Below are 18393 nucleotides of genomic sequence, written 5' to 3' on the forward strand. Positions count from 1 at the left end.
CTCTTTCATTCCTTACCTCCAGTCCATATTCACCTACTACATTTCCTTCTCTTCCTTTCCTACTGTCGAATTCCTGTCCCCCATGGCCATTAAATTTTCGTTTCCCTTGACTATCTGAATAATTTCTTTTAACTCATCATACATTTCTTCACTCTCTTCGTCATCTGCAGTGCTAATTGACATATAAACTTGTGCTACTGTGGTAGGTGTGGGCTTCACATCTATTTTGGCTCCATAATGCGTTCACTATGCTGTTCCTAGTACCTTATCCATGCTCTTATTTTTTATTTGTTATTAAGCCTACACCTGCATTACCCTTATTTGATTTTGTTTTTATAACCCTGTATTAACCTGGCCAGAGTCCTATTCCTCCTGCCACCGAACTTCACTAATTCCCAAAATATCTAACGTTAACCTGTTCATTTCCCTTCTTAAATTTTCCAACCCACCTCGCCGATTAAGGGATCTGACACTCCACGCTGCGATCCGTAAAACGCCAGTTCTGTTATTATGTACATTAAAATTTTTTTACTCTGCTTTAGTAATTTTATAAAATAAAGTTAATTCTCTACTCATCGCCACTGCTGTGGAACTGGTGGGTTAATAGAAAATTTTACTAGTAACAGAGATACAAAATTGGGTGGTAGGTAAAAATGGTTGATTATCCCTGTGTTACATTCTTTTACGAATCAAAAAAGCATATGCTCATTCGCGACACCCTACTACTACTTATAATGTTGTCAAACCGGATAGCCATCCCTGACTCATTGTACATCATAAGTATTCGTATTTTTTAAAACGTATTTTACTTGGAAAAGGAACGCTTAGCTTTTGCAGTAGCTATAGTTTTTATTAGCTACATCGGGTCGGCTGTGAATAAGTCACAGTAACTGATATCAGCCCTGCTAACTCTTGTAACAAGACAATTTATATTTGTATTTTTAATGAAGTGCTTATTTATGTGTTAGCTGCGCTGGAAACAGCAGAGAAACGTCATGAGATAATGTCATTGAAAAACTGAGGTGCTTCATTTTCGAGATCTTCGTCATATGCGGTAGACTTGAAAAAGGATGGTATTGGCACATATGCATCTTTAACATAGATCATTCCTTATAACGTTGTATGTAGCTGTAAATAAATGTCAACTACTGGATAAACAAGTGTTACTTCTAAGATCAGTTGAAGTTTCTTTCAGCCTTTCTCCTCGCAAAGCTCGACGAAGCGTTTCTCTACTGCTTTAATTCGTTGAGACAATTCACAATCAATGGCTCATCTTTCACTGATGTTGAAGGCTGCATCAATTAATTTGTAGTATGACTTTTTGATGCTAATATTTCTGAGAGCAATTGAGCGATAAAGCAGTGGTAAGACCCACACTCGGGGGGACATCGATTCCTATCCCCATCAACCCAACGATATTGAAGTTGTCCGTGATTTCTCCCCAAATCACGCTATTGAAATGCCAGGATGCTTCCTTTGAAAAGGACGATCTGATTTCATTACCCGTCCTTCTCCTACCCGTACTTGCGCTCCATCTTTATTGACCTTGTAGTCGGCGGAACATTAAACCCATGGAGGTAAAAAAAGAAGGGAATTGTCATTACGCCACAAACTTGAAGCCGACGTCCGCCATCTTATAACATTAGGTTCACCGCATTTATACTGTTGATTGGCGACTCCATAGAGTGCTGTGTGCACAACGCCCCTATACGTGAAATTAGAAGAAAGGTCAGCGTTGGCTGTAATATTGATGGTTTATTGACAGCAAAATCGATTTTCAATCACATAGTGATCAACTTTAGTGCTGTAGTGTACAAATTAAACTCATAGGCACTGGTGACAAGTTATTATCAGTAACCAAGCTATGAAACGAACACAATAAGTGAGAATCTGAAAAGAGTAAGGTTGTGCTTTTAAGACATATTGCTATACTATGTTCATCATAACACTACATCATGTATTCTTCTTATTGGATTTCGTTTCACGTGGAGCGGAAGCGAAGCTGTCTCGCGTACAATCAAGTACGATAATAGGGATAAGTTTTATGCCGTCGCCACAGGTGTGCAGCAGGCAGGCTACTGATATTTCGGAACTGGTAATGGTGGTGATGGTTGTTATATCCAGACAAATCCTATGTAATGTATTTCTTTGAAAATCGTACGTGATAGACTTGGTGGTTGATGAGCCTTGGGAACAGCGAGGAATCTTTCGTTGCTGTCCTGGCTATGACAGATGGATGGGGGTGAGTTGCTACCGGCTTCCTCCAATGACAGAGGACTGTAGCGCAGCGTTATCTCATATGACTATAAGTGCGACACAGCCAGTGTTATTGGACACTTTCTTTGAGTTATCAAGGCTGTACGCTTGGTTGGTTAGGAAGGAGTTGAAGTTTGTGATGTCCGAAGATGGGTGTAATCCCGAAATGCGTAACATGTTCTAATAAAAGAGTCAATTGAACATCTCATGGCTTGAAACTTCCTGGCAGATTAAAACTGTGTGCCCGACCGAGACTCGAACTCGGGACCTTGCCTTTCGCGGGCAAGTGCTCTACCAACTGAGCACTTGCCCGCGAAAGGCAAGGTCCCGAGTTCGAGTCTCGGTCGGACACACAGTTTTAATCTGCCAGGAAGTTTCATATCAGCGCACACTCCGCTGCAGAGTGAAAATCTCAATCTCATGGCTTTATTGCGATTGTACAGCACTGGTTGCCAAGTATTAACATAAAAATGATAGCAGCCCTCAGACGGGATTTTATGTCCTGTGTATCATAATTGGTTTTGTTCAAAATGCACCATTTAAAAGAAAAGATAAACAAGTTTGTGACGCTTATAACTCGTACCTTTGACGACGAAAGTCTGGTCGTCCAGGCGGTACCCCTGCCCATCAACCTGCACGTACAGCCAGTAATTGATGACGTCACCAGGCTTGAGGCGCACGCGACGGTCCTCGTAGACCCAGCGGCTACCCTTCGGCCTGGTGATGTCCACTGAGATCTGGCCAGCCTCCAGCGGTGAGATGGGTTTGTTCAGGTTGGCGTGCACAGCAAACAGCTCCACACCCAGATCATCTGCGGACAAACCAACAGGATGAGTGAGACGCATGCCTTCCCTTCTCATCTATCACATAAGATGTGTGTAAGTCATTTATTTTAGTCTTTTACCGGCAAACCCTTGGAAAAGAATGCGAAAGAAATAGAAGTTCAGTGCTTCACATGTGATAGTACATAGTGCAGCTTCATTAATAAGATAGCGAGAAATATCCAAAAATGCAAGAGGCACATAGAAGCCACAGGAGGTAAGTACAGTTTCCAGGGTGTACGAAGTTGACTGTAATGCTGAATAAAATGCTCTTTGTAGGGAAAGTGTAGCCATCCTTCTCATTCCTCCACCCCCAACCCCCTTCAACAATGCTTTTTGCTGTTTGCAGATGTAATCAGAATAGTACAGTAGCCTCTATATGGATGTTGACACTGCTCTGGACGTTGATTTTATAGTTGCCACCATTGGAATTTCTTCTGTGTTTGGTTCACGAAGAACTTGGCTTTGATTATGGATTACGCATTCGTATTTGGGATGAACATAAAAGTAGCGACGAGTTCTTGCCCTCTCGTGTTTACGGCGACATGGCGCAGCCATTGCCAATGGTATTTTAGAGTCATTTATATGCTGGACTAAGCAATTTAAAATGCAAATACTATGTACAATATGTACGTCAAACAATGTTCGTAACATACACTACTGGCCATTAAAATTGCTACACCACGAAGATGACGTGCTACAGACACGAAGTTTAACCGACAGGAAGAACATGCTGTGAAATGCAAATGATTAGCTTTTCAGAACATTCACACAAGGTTGGCGCCGGTGGCAACACCTACAACGAGGTGACATGAGGAAAGTTTCCAACCGATTTCTCATACACAAACAGCAGTTGACCGGCGTTGCCTGGTGAAACGTTGTTGTGATGCCTCGTGTAAGGACCTTTGATAAAGGTCGGATTGTAGCCTATCGCGGTTGTGGTTTGTCGTATCGCGACATTTATGCTCGCGTTGGTCAAATCCAATGACTGTTAGCAGAATATGGAATCGGTGGGTTCAGGAGGGTAATACGGAACGCCGTGCTGGATACCAGAGGCCTCGTATCACTAGTGGTCAAGGTGACAGGCATCTTATCCGCATGGATGCAACGGATCGTGCAGCCACGTCTCGATCCCTGAGTTAACAGATGGGGACGTTTGCAAGACAACAACCATCTGCACGAACAGTTCGACGACGTTTGCAGCAGCATGCACTATCAGCTCGGAGACCATGGTTGCGGTTACCCTTGACGCTGCATCACAGACAGGAGCGCCTGCGATGGTGTACTCAACGACGAACCTGGGTGCACGAATGGCAAAACGTCCTTTTGTCGTATGAATCCAGGTTCTGTTTACAGCATCATGATGGTCACATTCGTGTTTGGCGACATCGCAGTGAACGCACATTCGAAGCGTTTATTCGTCATCGTCGTATTGGCACATCACCCGACGTGATGGTATGGAGTGCCATTGGTTACACGTCTCGGTCACCTCTTGTTCGCATTGACGGCACTTTGAACAGTGGACGTTACATTTCAGATGTGTTACGACCCGTGGCTCTACCCTTCATTCGATCCCTTGAAACCCTACATTTCAGCAGGATAATGCACGAGATCATGTTGCAGGTCTTGTACGGGCCTTTCTGAATACAGAAAATGTTCGACTGCTGCCCTGGCCAGCACATTCTCCAGATCTCTCACTAATTGAAAACGTCTGGTCAATGGTGGCCGAGCAACTGGCTCGTCACAATACGCCAGTCACTACTCTTGATGAACTGTGGTATCGTGTTGAAGCTGCATGGGCAGCTGTACCTGTACACGCCATTCAAGCTCTGTTTGACTCGATGCCCAGGCGTATCAAGGCCGTTATTACTGCCAGAGGTGGTTATTCTGGGTGCTGGTTTCTCAGGATCTATGCACCCAAGTTACGTGAAAATGTAATCACATGTCAGTTCTTCTGCAACTTTAATGGCCAGTAGTGTATATGCAAAACGTTTGGAACATAAATACAGCAATCTGTCGTGACTTAGGTACTATTTAATTAAAATCCCCGCCAATGGACACGGTCGAAAGCGGATCTGAAGCACTACAGTCAGCGTCTGTCAGGCGCCACCAGAGACACGACCAGTGGCTCGAGTTGGCCTGCCCGAAGACAGAACGGACCTAGCCGTGTAGCTGCAGGCCAGTCTAGTACAGTATGCCTCATGTTCACTTATCAGTTACGCCTAGCCTCTATATGGATATTGACACGGCTCTGGACTTTGATTTTATAGTTACCACCACTGGAATTTCTTCTGTGTTCAGTTCACGAAGAACTTGGCTTTGATTATGGATTACGCATTCGTATCAGGAGTGAACGTAAAAGTGGCGACGAATTCTTGCCCCCTCGTGTTTACGGCGATATGTCGCATCCATTGTCAGTGTTAGTGACCCCAAGTTTTGGTAACTTGGCAGCAACGGTAGTCACTGCAGCAGCGGCAATGCCACCAACAGTTTGCAGCTCCAGGAGGAACTGCACGAAGAACTGCAGGCCGCCCTGCTGCAGCTCGTATTGTAACAGCAACAACCGTGTCAGGCAGTGGGCATGGTTATGCTCTCACCGGTTTTCGCTGCCTTCGACAAGTTTTGGACAACTAAAGTCTACGTCCGTCACATTGAACTACTGTTTTATTTATAGTACAGGGTGATTCAAAAAGAATACCACAACTTTAAAAATGTGTATTTAATGAAAGAAACATAATATAACCTTCTGTTATACATCATTACAAGGAGTATTTAAAAAGGTTTTTTTTTCACTCAAAAACAAGTTCAGAGATGTTCAATATGGCCTCCTCCAGACACACGAGCAATATCAACCCGATACTCCAACTCGTTCCACACTCTCTGTAGCATATCAGGCGTAACGGTTTGGATAGCTGCTGTTATTTCTCGTTTCAAATCATCAATGGTGGCTGGGAGAGGTGGCCGAAACACCATATCCTTAACATACCCCATAAGAAAAAATCGCAGGGGGTAAGATCAGGGCTTCTTGGAGGCCAGTGATGAAGTGATCTGTCACGGGCTGCCTGGCGGCCGATCCATTGCCTCGGGTAGTTGACGTTCAGGTTTCATAACTAACCTTTTTCGTAGGACTCTCCATACAGTTGATTGTGGAATTTGCAGCTCTCTGCTAGCTCTGCGAGTCGATTTTCCTGGGCTGCGAACAAATGCTTGCTGGATGCGTGCTACATTTTCATCACTCGTTCTCGGCCGTCCAGAACTTTTCCCTTTGCACAAACACCCATTCTCTGTAAACTGTTTACACCAACGTTTAATACACCACCTATCAGGAGGTTTAACACCATACTTCGTTCGAAATGCACGCTGAACAACTGTCGTCGATTCACTTCTGCCGTACTCAATAACACAAAAAGCTTTCTGTTGAGCGGTCGCCATCTTAGCATCAACTGACGCTGACGCCTAGTCAACAGCGCCTCAAGCGAACAAATGTACAACTAAATGAAACTTTATAGCTGCCTTAATTCGCCGACAGATAGTGCTTAGCTTTGCCTTTTGTCGTTGCAGAGTTTTAAATTCCTAAAGTTGTGGTATTCTTTTTGAATCACCCTGCATTTCTGAGAGGCATCAAAGTGATTCACTTTTGTCGTCTAGTCGTTATTTATACGAAGTGGTGCAAAAACTGCAACCACTTTCAGACCCTAATGAATGGTCTTTCAGTGATCTGTGTGTTCTGTCCAATGAATACTACGGTCAGCAGAAGTACCTTCTTGTTGCTAGGCCCCAGTTTAATCACTGCCATAAGCAACAGTGACTGTCAAACTCGGCATGTGTTGCTGACTTGCAGGATCTCGCATGAAAGCAAAATTTCAAGTGACAGAACTGTAGAGCTTTGTATGTGGAATCATTAATTCGAGAAGTGATTTCTGCAAAACCTACGGCTGACTCTGATCAAAGTCTTGGTGGAGTGCTTAAAACTGTTAAAACTTTCAGTTTCTTCGGCAGCTCAGCATTTTTGTACCCCATATCAGATAATTCCCTCGTCTGGGCTTTTACAAATGAAATTCAGTTTCCCAAAGTTGTCAGTGCCGTCACAAACAGTGATCGACAGTGATTCTAACTCATCGTCCTCCCTGTCAGATGCATTTCGTACTGAGTCGGTCCATAAGTTAATAGCGTTTTATAAGTTTAATGAACACAAAATATACACATAAGAGAAACTTAAGTCATCAATAATATATTCTCATTCACTATTTAAAACAGCCTGGGGTAACTTTTCAATTCCGCGGCTGTAGAAATCACGTGGTTTTGAGGCGAAGAACTCGTCGAACCATGTTCGGAGTGCATTTTCATTCGAACAGGAAGTCCCTTCGATAGAGAGCGAAAAGATGAACATCTGAGGGCGCAAGTTCACGTGAATAAGGTGGGTGTGGAATGACTTGTCAACCCAACTCCTGTATAGTGTTTTTTGTCTTTCTAGCAGAATGCGGTTGGACGTTGGTGTGGAAGAGCATCGCTTCACATAGTCTCCCTCGTCGTTGTTCTTGGATTGCGTCTGCAGGACGTCTTATTTGTTGACAATAAATGCCAACAGTGATGGTTACATCTCGGGAAAGCAATTCATAGTACTCCACACGGTCGCTGTTCCACCAGAAGCATAACATTATCTTTTGTAGATGCACACAGGTCTTTGCACGGGAAGTTGCTGCTATGTTTGGGCTCAACCATACTTTTGTTTTCCTTACGTTAGCATAAAGACACCGTTTCTCACCACCAGGAACGATAGAGGATAGGAATGGTCGGTCTTGTTCACCAGCCAATTGATGACGAGCAAACAGAGATGTACATATGGACACCTACTGATTTTTGTTTTTGGCTTAGAGCATGCGGTACCCATACATCTGATTCTTGAATCTTCCCCATTGTACGCAAATGTTGCATGGTGATGGAATGATCACGCTTCATCACATTTGCCAATTCTCGAGTACACTGACGTCAGTAATTGTGGATTAATAATTTTAAACGACCTTCACCAAACGCCCAAAGGTCTTTCTGAATTTGGAGGATCACTAATGTCAAAACGATCCTCCTTAACTCAAGAAAGCCATTTTCTTGTCATGCTCTGTCTATTGGCAGTTTCCTCATACATGGCGCAAAGGTTTCTGTCGGTCTTCGTTCCCGTCGCCCCTCTATTGGACTCAAACAGAAGAATATGTCGGAAATGATCCGGTTTCTGCACTTGCCACTCCGTTTTCTAGCGTCCGCAGTACCAGTCACTATCACCAGATGACAAAACTATAATATGTAATCTTCAATAGCAACAGTGAACTAGAAATAAAAAATGACAATCGATAATCAACCCCATAGCAACCGGGATACCAACCTGCAAAACAAAAGCGCTACGAACTTACGCTCCAAGCTAATATATTTCAGTCATGTTGTCCAGTCGTCCTTTACCTCTCGCAGCAGCCTCAAAGAAAGAAAAAAAACAGTCTGTTTTCAATTATTACCTCTGTATTTTGTGTACCACCATTTTCCTGTGTCCTAATCCTGAGATTTTACCCAGAATGCATGGTTATGTTTGATATAAATGTGAATTCTCGCAGAGTTTGGTTATCTGCTAGTGTAGTCGCGCCAACTAGAAAGACACGGAAGTTCACTGTGTCTACAATATAGGTTGTTTGGTCACGGATGTATGATAAAGTTCATTAGAAAGCCTGGTCCTTATCTGGTCAGTTCTCCCCTCCACAAATTTTCTGCAGATCCGCTAACTGCTAGCTGTAATCTGACGCTTTTTTCTGTTGGGCCTGGGTGAGACAGATTGTCTTTGTGGGTACTCTGTGCTAGTATGTGGTTAGATGCTGGAATGTTTTGTATGTGAGTTACTGTTTTGTTTAAAATTTTCACTTTCAGTTTTTGGCTCTTAGTGAGGAATTTAGTAGTCATTCCGTACGTAACTTTTCATGAGGGTAAGTAATTGTCATTTCTGCGGGAAACATTTATTGTGTAGTTTGAACATCTTCCACGTGTCGTAGTATTACAAAGAAACCATATCTTTGCTTAACGTTTCCCAGACTAATTTCTGCACCAATGTATCGAGTAAAATCAAGGAATGTACTTGCATATAATGATGTGTTGAATTTCATAATTTTTCGCTACTAGTGGATTTGGCAAAACTTGTATCTTTGCTCAATCACAGGTTCAGATGAGCAGTTGAAGAGAAGAAGTGTTCTTAGATCAGTAATAATTTTGTATTTCCTTTGTGGCTGTTCACTTAACTTGTGCAGATCCAATTTAAAGCTAACTTTGCGTTTAAAACAGTCCTTTTTTTGTTCCTGTTGACACATGTGCATTCACGTGCTACCTAGTTTGTCTTTAGCGTCGTTTTTCACAGGTAAACGAAGAGATCTCAGTTTTTTAAACTGAACTAATACCTAGACACGTGTAGAACTTCTATTCATGTACTAATTCTCGATGTAACATAACTTTTTACAGGTCTCAATTTTGCAGCGGAATCAATACCTAAACGCGTGTGGAATTTTTATTCATTTTCATAATTCTCAGTTTAATATAACTTTTCACTGTTTGCTGCATGAAAATCCACGTGGTCCCTAGATTGTTTCTAGGTGCTTATCTGATCTGTAAATGAGAAGATTTCAGTTTTCTAAGGGAAACAAATACACATACTTGTACAGAACTTTTATTCATTTTCCTATTTCTCAATTTAAAATAATTTTTTGTCGTCTTGCACCTTGTAACATCCACGAGATGAATTTTAGCTACAGTGCGACGAGAGGAAATTATGCCTCTAACAGTTATAAACATTATCTATCCGACATATGAAAAAATAGTGAAAACGATGATAAATATTAATTATTTATATAATATTTTATGATGTAATTGGATACATCGCTGTATATTACACAAAGACAATGATAATTGCAAATTCCTTTTATGATCTGCGTTTGTCTTCCTTTGTTTTTACCTTTTGATGGTTGGCTTTTGTAGGTTGCGGACACAAGACGCATATCAAACTGAGGTCTGTTAAGAAACTGTAATTATTTGTTAATTATTACTTGACAATAGAGTTCATTATTATTATTATAAATATGTGTGAATAATTATTTGTAACTTTAATTCCTCTCTCAATAAGCATTATATGTGTTAATTATTTCTTTCCGCTGCAAGGAGCGCAGCCATTGACGATAGCAATTTGTATCGTGTTTTTATCTGTGTTTCTTAGCAAAAAATTAAAGGTTCGCTTGATGTAAATTAGTCTAAATAGTGCGCAATATGAAAGTAAAGTTTAATAAGCATTTCAAATACTTATCCTGTTAAAAGGAAAGTTGATCTAACAATAGAAAGTCTCTATCAGTTGTCTGCCGCCATCTTAACAATTATCACAGAGGCAAATTCAAATTACGCAACTCTGCAGACATAAATGCCGAAGGTAATAAAATTGTGTAAAAATAAATGTGCGCCGGTGCTCCCGAACTCATTTTAATGAAAATAGTTCAAATCAGATTGCTTCTTTAAAAGCAGTGCTCATAGCACGATCCATATAACAAACTTTTTCTTTCTGATGTATGGAGTTAATTACGCACGAGTTGCTGAGAATATTGTTTCAGCTAACATACGTCAGTGTTGTGCGCGGCTGATATTCGGTGGTTTTAATGATCAATTTGCTGAAGATAACTGTTTCCATCATAATCAATAGTTGTATAGAATCTGTTGTATGAACTGTGATTTAGTGACACACAGCTCACAGACAACACTTTAACACAACGTTAACTTGGATTTCTTTATCAATTTGACCAAATCATTAGCCGGGACAAAAAATTATTTAGTAATTACTCACTGTAATAAAATAAGATTATCATTTTCATTTAAAAATTAGTTAAATACCAAACCACTGAATAACACAGCGAACGCCACACTGACCAGTGTGGCGTTCACTGTGTTATTCAGTGGTTTCTTTTCTTGTTGTTTACTCGTTTTAGTATACTCTGAGTGTGTACCAATGGCGATTTATCATTTCTTCTTGTGCTGTCAGTAGGATTTTTATAGTATACTACCACTGTGTATCCCGTGTTCCATTTTCCTCTCGTTTATTCGTTTCAATACACTCTAATTGTAAACGTTGTTTTATGACGAATCAGTTCTATGCTACTCACATGTAACTTCGTACCACGGTACGACATAAAATAATGTCCACTATGAACTGTCAAAACAGATTGTAATACAAGATTTCCTGTGTTGAGATGGCTGTATGGAACGTTTCGAATGCCAATTAAAAAAAATGCATTCATGTCTGAAGAAACATTGTATAACGTGAATTGTCAACACAGAAATTGTACAATAACATAAAAAGAATTACACGCAACGACGGGTTAAAGCTACGACCACATCGAATGTCCGTCTCTGACATGAATTAAAAAAATGGCTCTGAACACTATGGGACTTAACAAAAAAATGGTTCAAATGGCTCTGAGCACTATGCGACTTAACTTCTGAGGTCATCAGTCGCATAGAACTTAGACTAATTAAACCTAATTAACCTAAGGACATCACACACATCCATACCTGAGGCAGGATTTGAACCTGCGACCGTACCAGCAGCGCGGTTCCGAACTGAAGCGCCTAGAACCGCTCGGCCACAACGTGACAGGAATCATGTGTGTGTGTGTGTGTGTGTGTGTGTGTGTGTGTGTGTGAGAGAGAGAGAGAGAGAGAGAGAGAGAGAGAGAGCTTAGAAGACGTGGACAAATGTGACATATGGAAGTTTGGATCGGTCGTGGAGGCGTGTAAGGACATCTGAGGCCAAAATCGTAGCTCGGCTCTCTGTAATAAAAAAAGTGATTAAGGCGATCGCTCACGTTAAGCGGGAAATACGGTTCGAGTGCCGGTCTGGTATCACCGATAAATAGTGCAGCTGATGTCAATTTAGATTCACAATTTGCGAATCAAATTTCGTAATTTAGCAATGGACAGTGGAGCATTGGCGAGTTAACGTATGTGTTTCTGCACTGAGCAACGACATCTTGGCGGTAGACGGTTCCTAGCGGCCGAGCGGTTCTAGGCGCTTCAGTCCGGCACCGCGCTGCTGCTACGGCCGCAGGTTCAAATCCTGCCTCGGGCGTGGATGTGTGTGATGTCCTTAGGTTAGTTAGGTTTAAGTAGTTCTAACAAGGAGACGACACGACCGTGGGGTCCGGGATTTGTACGAAACTTTTTGTGGTGAAAGAGGACCCCCAACACCTCAAGTGGTTAAAATATTAGGACGCAATACTTGGAAAATCCTGAGAAAAATCGATCCAGAGTATCTTAGGTGCCTTATGAGTATAAAATGTTAGTCGCTTGCCGAGCCGCCGTTTGGCCTACATGGTTAGCGGTCGGACCTTTACGCCAGAGATCTCGGGTTCGATTCCTCCTCCTGCAGTTTTTTTTTTCTTCTGTTGCTTGCAAATTTGCAGCGCATTGTTACAGGAGAATCGTGGAATTAATTCCCGGGAAGACTGTATAAAAATTCATTCTATGATTCACCATCAGTTATCGTCACCAATATTCCGGGACATGATTCAATATGCCCGGTTTGCCTCAAAATTATCAGAAACTCAAAACATTTCCGTAAATGTTAATGGGGCATATTTCTGTACAGATTTATTGCAAACGCCCTGTGATTGTAAAAAAAATCCGCTTTTGTATGTTGCGCAAGATGTAGCAAAAATTATTGTTTTTACGATAATTACCACTGCGGTTCTTGTTTATAATTATTATATGTATAAAATTTGAATGTTTCCCATTCGAATTTGTTATTGTGATTAAAAACCCAATGATTCTCCTTATATTCTTTACAATGGAAAATGGAAAACCCACCGCCATGAATTGTGTTGTTGGACAAAAAGAAAATAATTTTTATTTAATAATGTAACTAATTTGTTAAAGATAATGTAGGTTTGGGAAACTTTCTGAATAATTGGTGGAATAACAAAAGAAAATGAAACAGAAGAAAAAAAAGTGTCAGTGGAGGAACAGAACCCGAGACCTCTAGCGTAAGAGTCCGAGCCCTAAACATCTAGGCCAGATCGCCGCTCGGTAACGAACTCACATTTTATACTCATAAGGCACCTAAGAAACTTTGGATCGATTTTTCCGGGATTTTCCGAGTAGTGCGTCCTAATATTTTAACCACGTGAGGTGTTAGGGGTCCTCTTTCACCACACAAAATTTGGGACAAATCCCCGATCCCACACTCGTGCCGTCTCCTTGTACGTCTAGGGGACTGATGACCTCAGATGTTAAGTTCCACAGTGCTCAGAGCCATTTGAACCATTAGACGGTTCTGCAGGACAAGTAAGCAGCAACGACGCAGCTGACGATTGGGGCGCTTTGTGGGTCTGCGAGTGGACGGGCGGGCGAAGTGCGAGAGAGCGGCTTCTCGCCTGGACACTGTATTCGACCGTCACTTGTGGATTACTATGCTGCTTGTACACGGAGTCTTATATTAGCCGTTATTCTCACTCTGCTGCTTATAACTGATTTTGACGTTTTTTATGTAATGGTTTGCGGTGTTCTTTCGAGATCCTTTCTGGCGCCAGTTAATTTCATCTCCACGTCAAGTGCAGAAAATCTCGAAACTTGGTCGACATTATCGGCTCATCTATTACGAGTTTGATTCATTAATTTTATGACATCGGTTTTAAATAGCTTGTGTTTCTAAACAGCTGAACTTCCGTTTTCAAGATTTGTCTAGTAAAAAATATTGCTTACAACCGAACCCAGCCTTCCATCCCCACCATACCCAGTCGGTCTGTTAAACAATTGCTAGTATTTTTGGTAACTCTTGACGCCTATAACAAAAAGAATTTTGAGGAAGAGGTTTCCGAACAAAAACGGAGTTTAGAAAATTTGTAATTCTTACTGCTATAACGCCCCATCTCCCTCACCTAACTTAACACAGAACAATTAGTGACCCCGCTTTAAGTCTGGAGTGTAGCCTTCGAGATAGTTTTTAACTGAGATGTTAGAGTTCACATTCTTCAACTTATAAATTTTAGTATAATAGTGTAAGTAAATGCTGCGTTTGTCTATGACATTTTAATTTATTATTGTAAAAAAATACAACATATGAAATACTGGTTACTAGTTCATCAATAAATATTGTAGCAGGAAAACAAATAAAAGAATACTGTGTGTAAATTTTTACAGCATGTGTTATCAGCGGCTGTAATGCTGTCTGAGAAGATTAGAGAATCGTTTCAATATAAGGAAACTGCATTGCAAGGTCGTTCCTCATAGCAGGAAACCGTGGCCTATTAACAGCTAAAGAAAGAGTGCGCAGACGCAATCTCCGCGCCTTATCGCGTCCCGCCGGCTGTTCCTTCAACAGCTGCAGGCGCACCTTCCGTCTCTCGGAGTGGCGAAACTTGCTGACAGACGGAAGTCGATTGCCCAAGAGGGTTCTAGTCCCGGCGCGACAGGAAACTTTAGTCGATCAGGAAGATCCCGGTCTATGCATTCTCGGCTGTGGAGTCAAAACGTATGTCTGCTAAAATATTATCACTGCAGGTGAGCTCAAGTCCTGTCCAAGAAGGAATGTACAGGGTGGTAAGAAACAGTATGGAAAGCTTGTAAAGGTGCTACAGGGTTGGCTGTGATGAGACATAGTTGTTAAAAAAAAAGTTCGATATGTTGCACCATTTCCAAGTTAATTAGCATAGAATTAGACAGTCAGGCCGTTGTGCGTGTAAATTCAAGCGGCCATCCAGAGACGGTTTCGCCGAGCGTGATCATCGTTTTGTTTCTTATACCGACAGCGATACCAAAGGCTGAGCAGTCTCGAGCACTATCATCTACGCTGTGAGAACAACTAACACTAATTGTAGCTGGCAGCTCCCTGGCATTTGCGGGTGTAACGGCCTGATTGGCTAACTTTAATGCTAATTAACTTAGAAGCGGCGGAACTTATCGAACTTTTTAACAATTAGTTTGTAACGCCGGAAATGCATATCCTCCTACTTCCATCTATTGTACTATAATTTTTTTCCTTATTTTGTTACCTGAAGATATAACATTTCTGTGTCTTTCTATATTGTAATTGTTTTAATATATATATATATATATATATATATATATATATATATATATATATATATATATATGCATTTATGTCGATGTATAATTGGTTTGTTTGTGAATATTATTTGTATTTATACGCTGGGTCTTGCCTAGGGAAAACTGCTATCGAACGATTACATCGATAGGTCGTGTGAAGAATCAAAGTGTGTAGGATCTTTGGTAGTGTTAACTCTGTCGCGTGGAGCGCGGGCAGAAGAAAGTCTGGCTGGGGTGGTGCAGTGGAGCAGGTGTGTTGTGTGAAGCTCCCGCGAGTTGCCGCGCTTTCGGGGTTTGGCAGAATGTAATTGCGCTCGACTTGCGATGATAGTTTCTGACATGGTGTCGCGAACGGGAAGCATTGGCTGGCGCACATCAAGAGCGCGTTTCGTCTGGTGACCGTTCGAGAAGAAGGCGCGCCAATATCCAGCTTCTGCAACAGCGACGGCCGACAATGGGAGACTGTCGCCACCTCCTCGATCGACGGCTTCAAACCTTCAATCAGCCAACAAGGAAGACTGGAAGCACGTAAAGTTTTAGAACTGTATGGCAGACCTCAGCTTTTCAAACTTTTAAAATTGCTGCATCACAAAATTACAGCAACTTAGCATGAACGTTTGTTGCTCATTGTCCCAATTGCATTACCAAGCAGGGTCCCTTCCTTTTCCGGAATGAACCCGAGTGTCGTTGAAATTCAAACGCCAGCATCATTCGATTTCACTGCTTTAATTTCAAAGTTCAGTTAAGGCATTCATAGCTGGCTACAATATTCAGATTACACAAGCACAAATTAAGAGTGCGAGTTTTGTTAGCGTATTTTAGCTTACCTGTGACTGCAGCTCAGCTTGGTACGTACTAAATTTTACTACTGTTAATTGTTCAGAATCATTTAATTCATGTTCAAAGTTAAATCCCTTATTTCTAAATTGCGTAGATTCAAGTAGCTTTTGAAATGATTGTTGAGGTAGTCCAAGACTAACCGTATTTTACTGAATTTCGATGTGCTTCAGAAAGAAAGCTCATTATTAACTTCAGTCACTAAATTAATTTTCGATTCCTGTTTTATTAATTTTTTTGCTAAATTAAGTCAGAGTGTAGCGAAATTTATTACTTCTGACAAACTTTCACTTTTCACACTGCACGTGTCAACCTTCAGTTGCCACGCTTCTTGTGCTAATTATATGTGTAATAACCTTTCTTTTTCAGGTACTATAGTAATTGTCCTTAAGACTGGCGACCGTAATTTCCCCCAAATCTCAAATATCTAATTACCGCTAGTTAATTGTTAACGTAACGGCCGCACATTTACTTTCTTTATTAACTTTACCCCTTTTCAAAATTAATTTCCACCTGTTTCATTAGCATTTTTCCTTTCATTAAGATGCAACCCTTTCCTCCCTCTTTACCGACAGATTAACTTCGGTGACGATTGCTTTTCCCAAATTTCCATTACGTACACGCGGTTTAATTTTTCACTGTCATTAAGGTCGATAAGTGAGGGGGAGGTTACAAGTTCTCAGCACAACCTATCAACCCACCCTGCAACACCTTTTCAAGCTCTCCAGGCTGTGTCTGACCAACCTGCCTACACTGTCGGCCATTAAACTGCAATGCCGTGAAGTGGGCATGCAAGAAAGTGAAATCACCATTATGTATACTACATGCTTGGAAGGTCAATTACGCGCATTTCAGCACAATCGTACGACGTTCGCTGGAGCAATGCCTTCAGTTAACCGAATAAAAATGTAAAGCATACGTCTGGAACGCTTGGAACAACTTCAACCAAACTTCGTACACTTCTGACTTGCTGTGGTGCCCCAGCCCGATGACTAGTTTCACAATGCAGCTCTCCACGCTATTCCATCCTGTCATGGCCTCTCCATCGCCGAATAACTACTGCAACCAACATCCATTTGAACCTTCTTACTGTATTCATATCTTTGTATTCCTCTACAATAACTACCCCCCGCGATTACCTCCAATTCTAATCCGATTATTTCTTGATGACTCAGAATATATCCTATCATCCGATCCCTTCTTTTAGTCAGAATGTGCCACACATTTCTTTTCTTCCCAGCTCTATACAATATCTTCTTACGCCATCTACCCATCTAATCATCAGCATTCTTCTGCAGCACCATGTTTCAAAAGCTTATATTCTCTTCTTCTTTAAACTGTTTATCATCCACGTTTCAGTTCCGTACAAGGCTACAGTCCATACAAATACCTTAAGAAAAGACTTACTAACACAAAATTTATATCCGTGTTAACAAATTTCTCTTCTTCGGAAACGCTTTTCTTCCCACTGACAGTCTACATTTTATATCTTTCCGCTTCCACCATCGTCAGTCACTTTGCTGTCCAAATAGCATAACACATGTACTAGTGTCTCATCTCCTGATCTTATTTCCTCAGCATTATCTGATTTGATTCAACCATATTCAACTACCCTTGTTTTGCTATTGTTGATGTTAATCTTATAACCTCCATTGTCCTTCCGTTCAAATGCTCTTCCAAATCCTTTTCCGTGGCTAACAGAATTACAATGTCACATCAAGCGTCAAAATCTTTATTTTTTCTCTCTGAATTTCAGTGCCCTCTACGAACGTTTCTTTGGTTTCAGTGTACAGATTGGATAATATTGGGGATATGCTCGTCCAATCCTGTCTCACTCCCTTCTCAAACACTCCTTCCCGTTGTTAATTAAAACTTCCGGACTGAGAGGCAGTGGTCGAAAAGTAGAAATTCTTTATCCTGACGTTTCGTTGCCAACTGCGGGAAACATGAGCCAACGATTGGCTATTAGGCCTTGGATGTCCCGTTTATATGGAGCGCACAGAGGGCGCTACCACTCGCCGCGTGCTATACACAGTAAAGCTACTCTACGTGATCAAAAGTATCCGGACTTCCCAAAAAACATACGTTTTTCGTATTAGGTGCATTGTGCGGCTACCTACTGCCAGGTACTCCATATGACCGACCTCAGTAGTCATTAGACATCGTGAGAGAGAAGAATGGGGTGCTCTGTGGAACTCAAGGACTTCGAACTTGGTCAGGTGACTGGGTGTCACCAGTGTCATACGTCTGTACGCGAGATTTCCACACTCCTAAACATCCCTAGGTCCACTGTTTCCGATGTGATAGTGAAGTAGAAACGTGAAGGGACACGTACAGCACAAAAGCGTACAGGCCGACCTCGTCTGTTGAC

At 41.5% G+C, this 18393-nt stretch overlaps 1 protein-coding gene across 1 annotated transcript in view; it reads right to left on the reverse strand.

The window, feature by feature from the left end:
• LOC124789295 (beta-1,3-glucan-binding protein-like) overlaps positions 1-18393 on the reverse strand; it is a 129071-nt gene that overhangs the window by 79113 nt on the left and 31565 nt on the right. The window contains exon 2 of the mRNA XM_047256608.1: positions 2840-3067. Within this exon, the coding sequence (XP_047112564.1) occupies positions 2840-3067 (228 nt within the window). The remainder of the gene's footprint in view (positions 1-2839; positions 3068-18393) is intronic.

The sequence above is a fragment of the Schistocerca piceifrons genome, chromosome 3 (genome assembly GCF_021461385.2).
Source record: "Schistocerca piceifrons isolate TAMUIC-IGC-003096 chromosome 3, iqSchPice1.1, whole genome shotgun sequence".
In the NCBI taxonomy this organism is placed as follows: Eukaryota; Metazoa; Arthropoda; class Insecta; order Orthoptera; family Acrididae; genus Schistocerca; species Schistocerca piceifrons.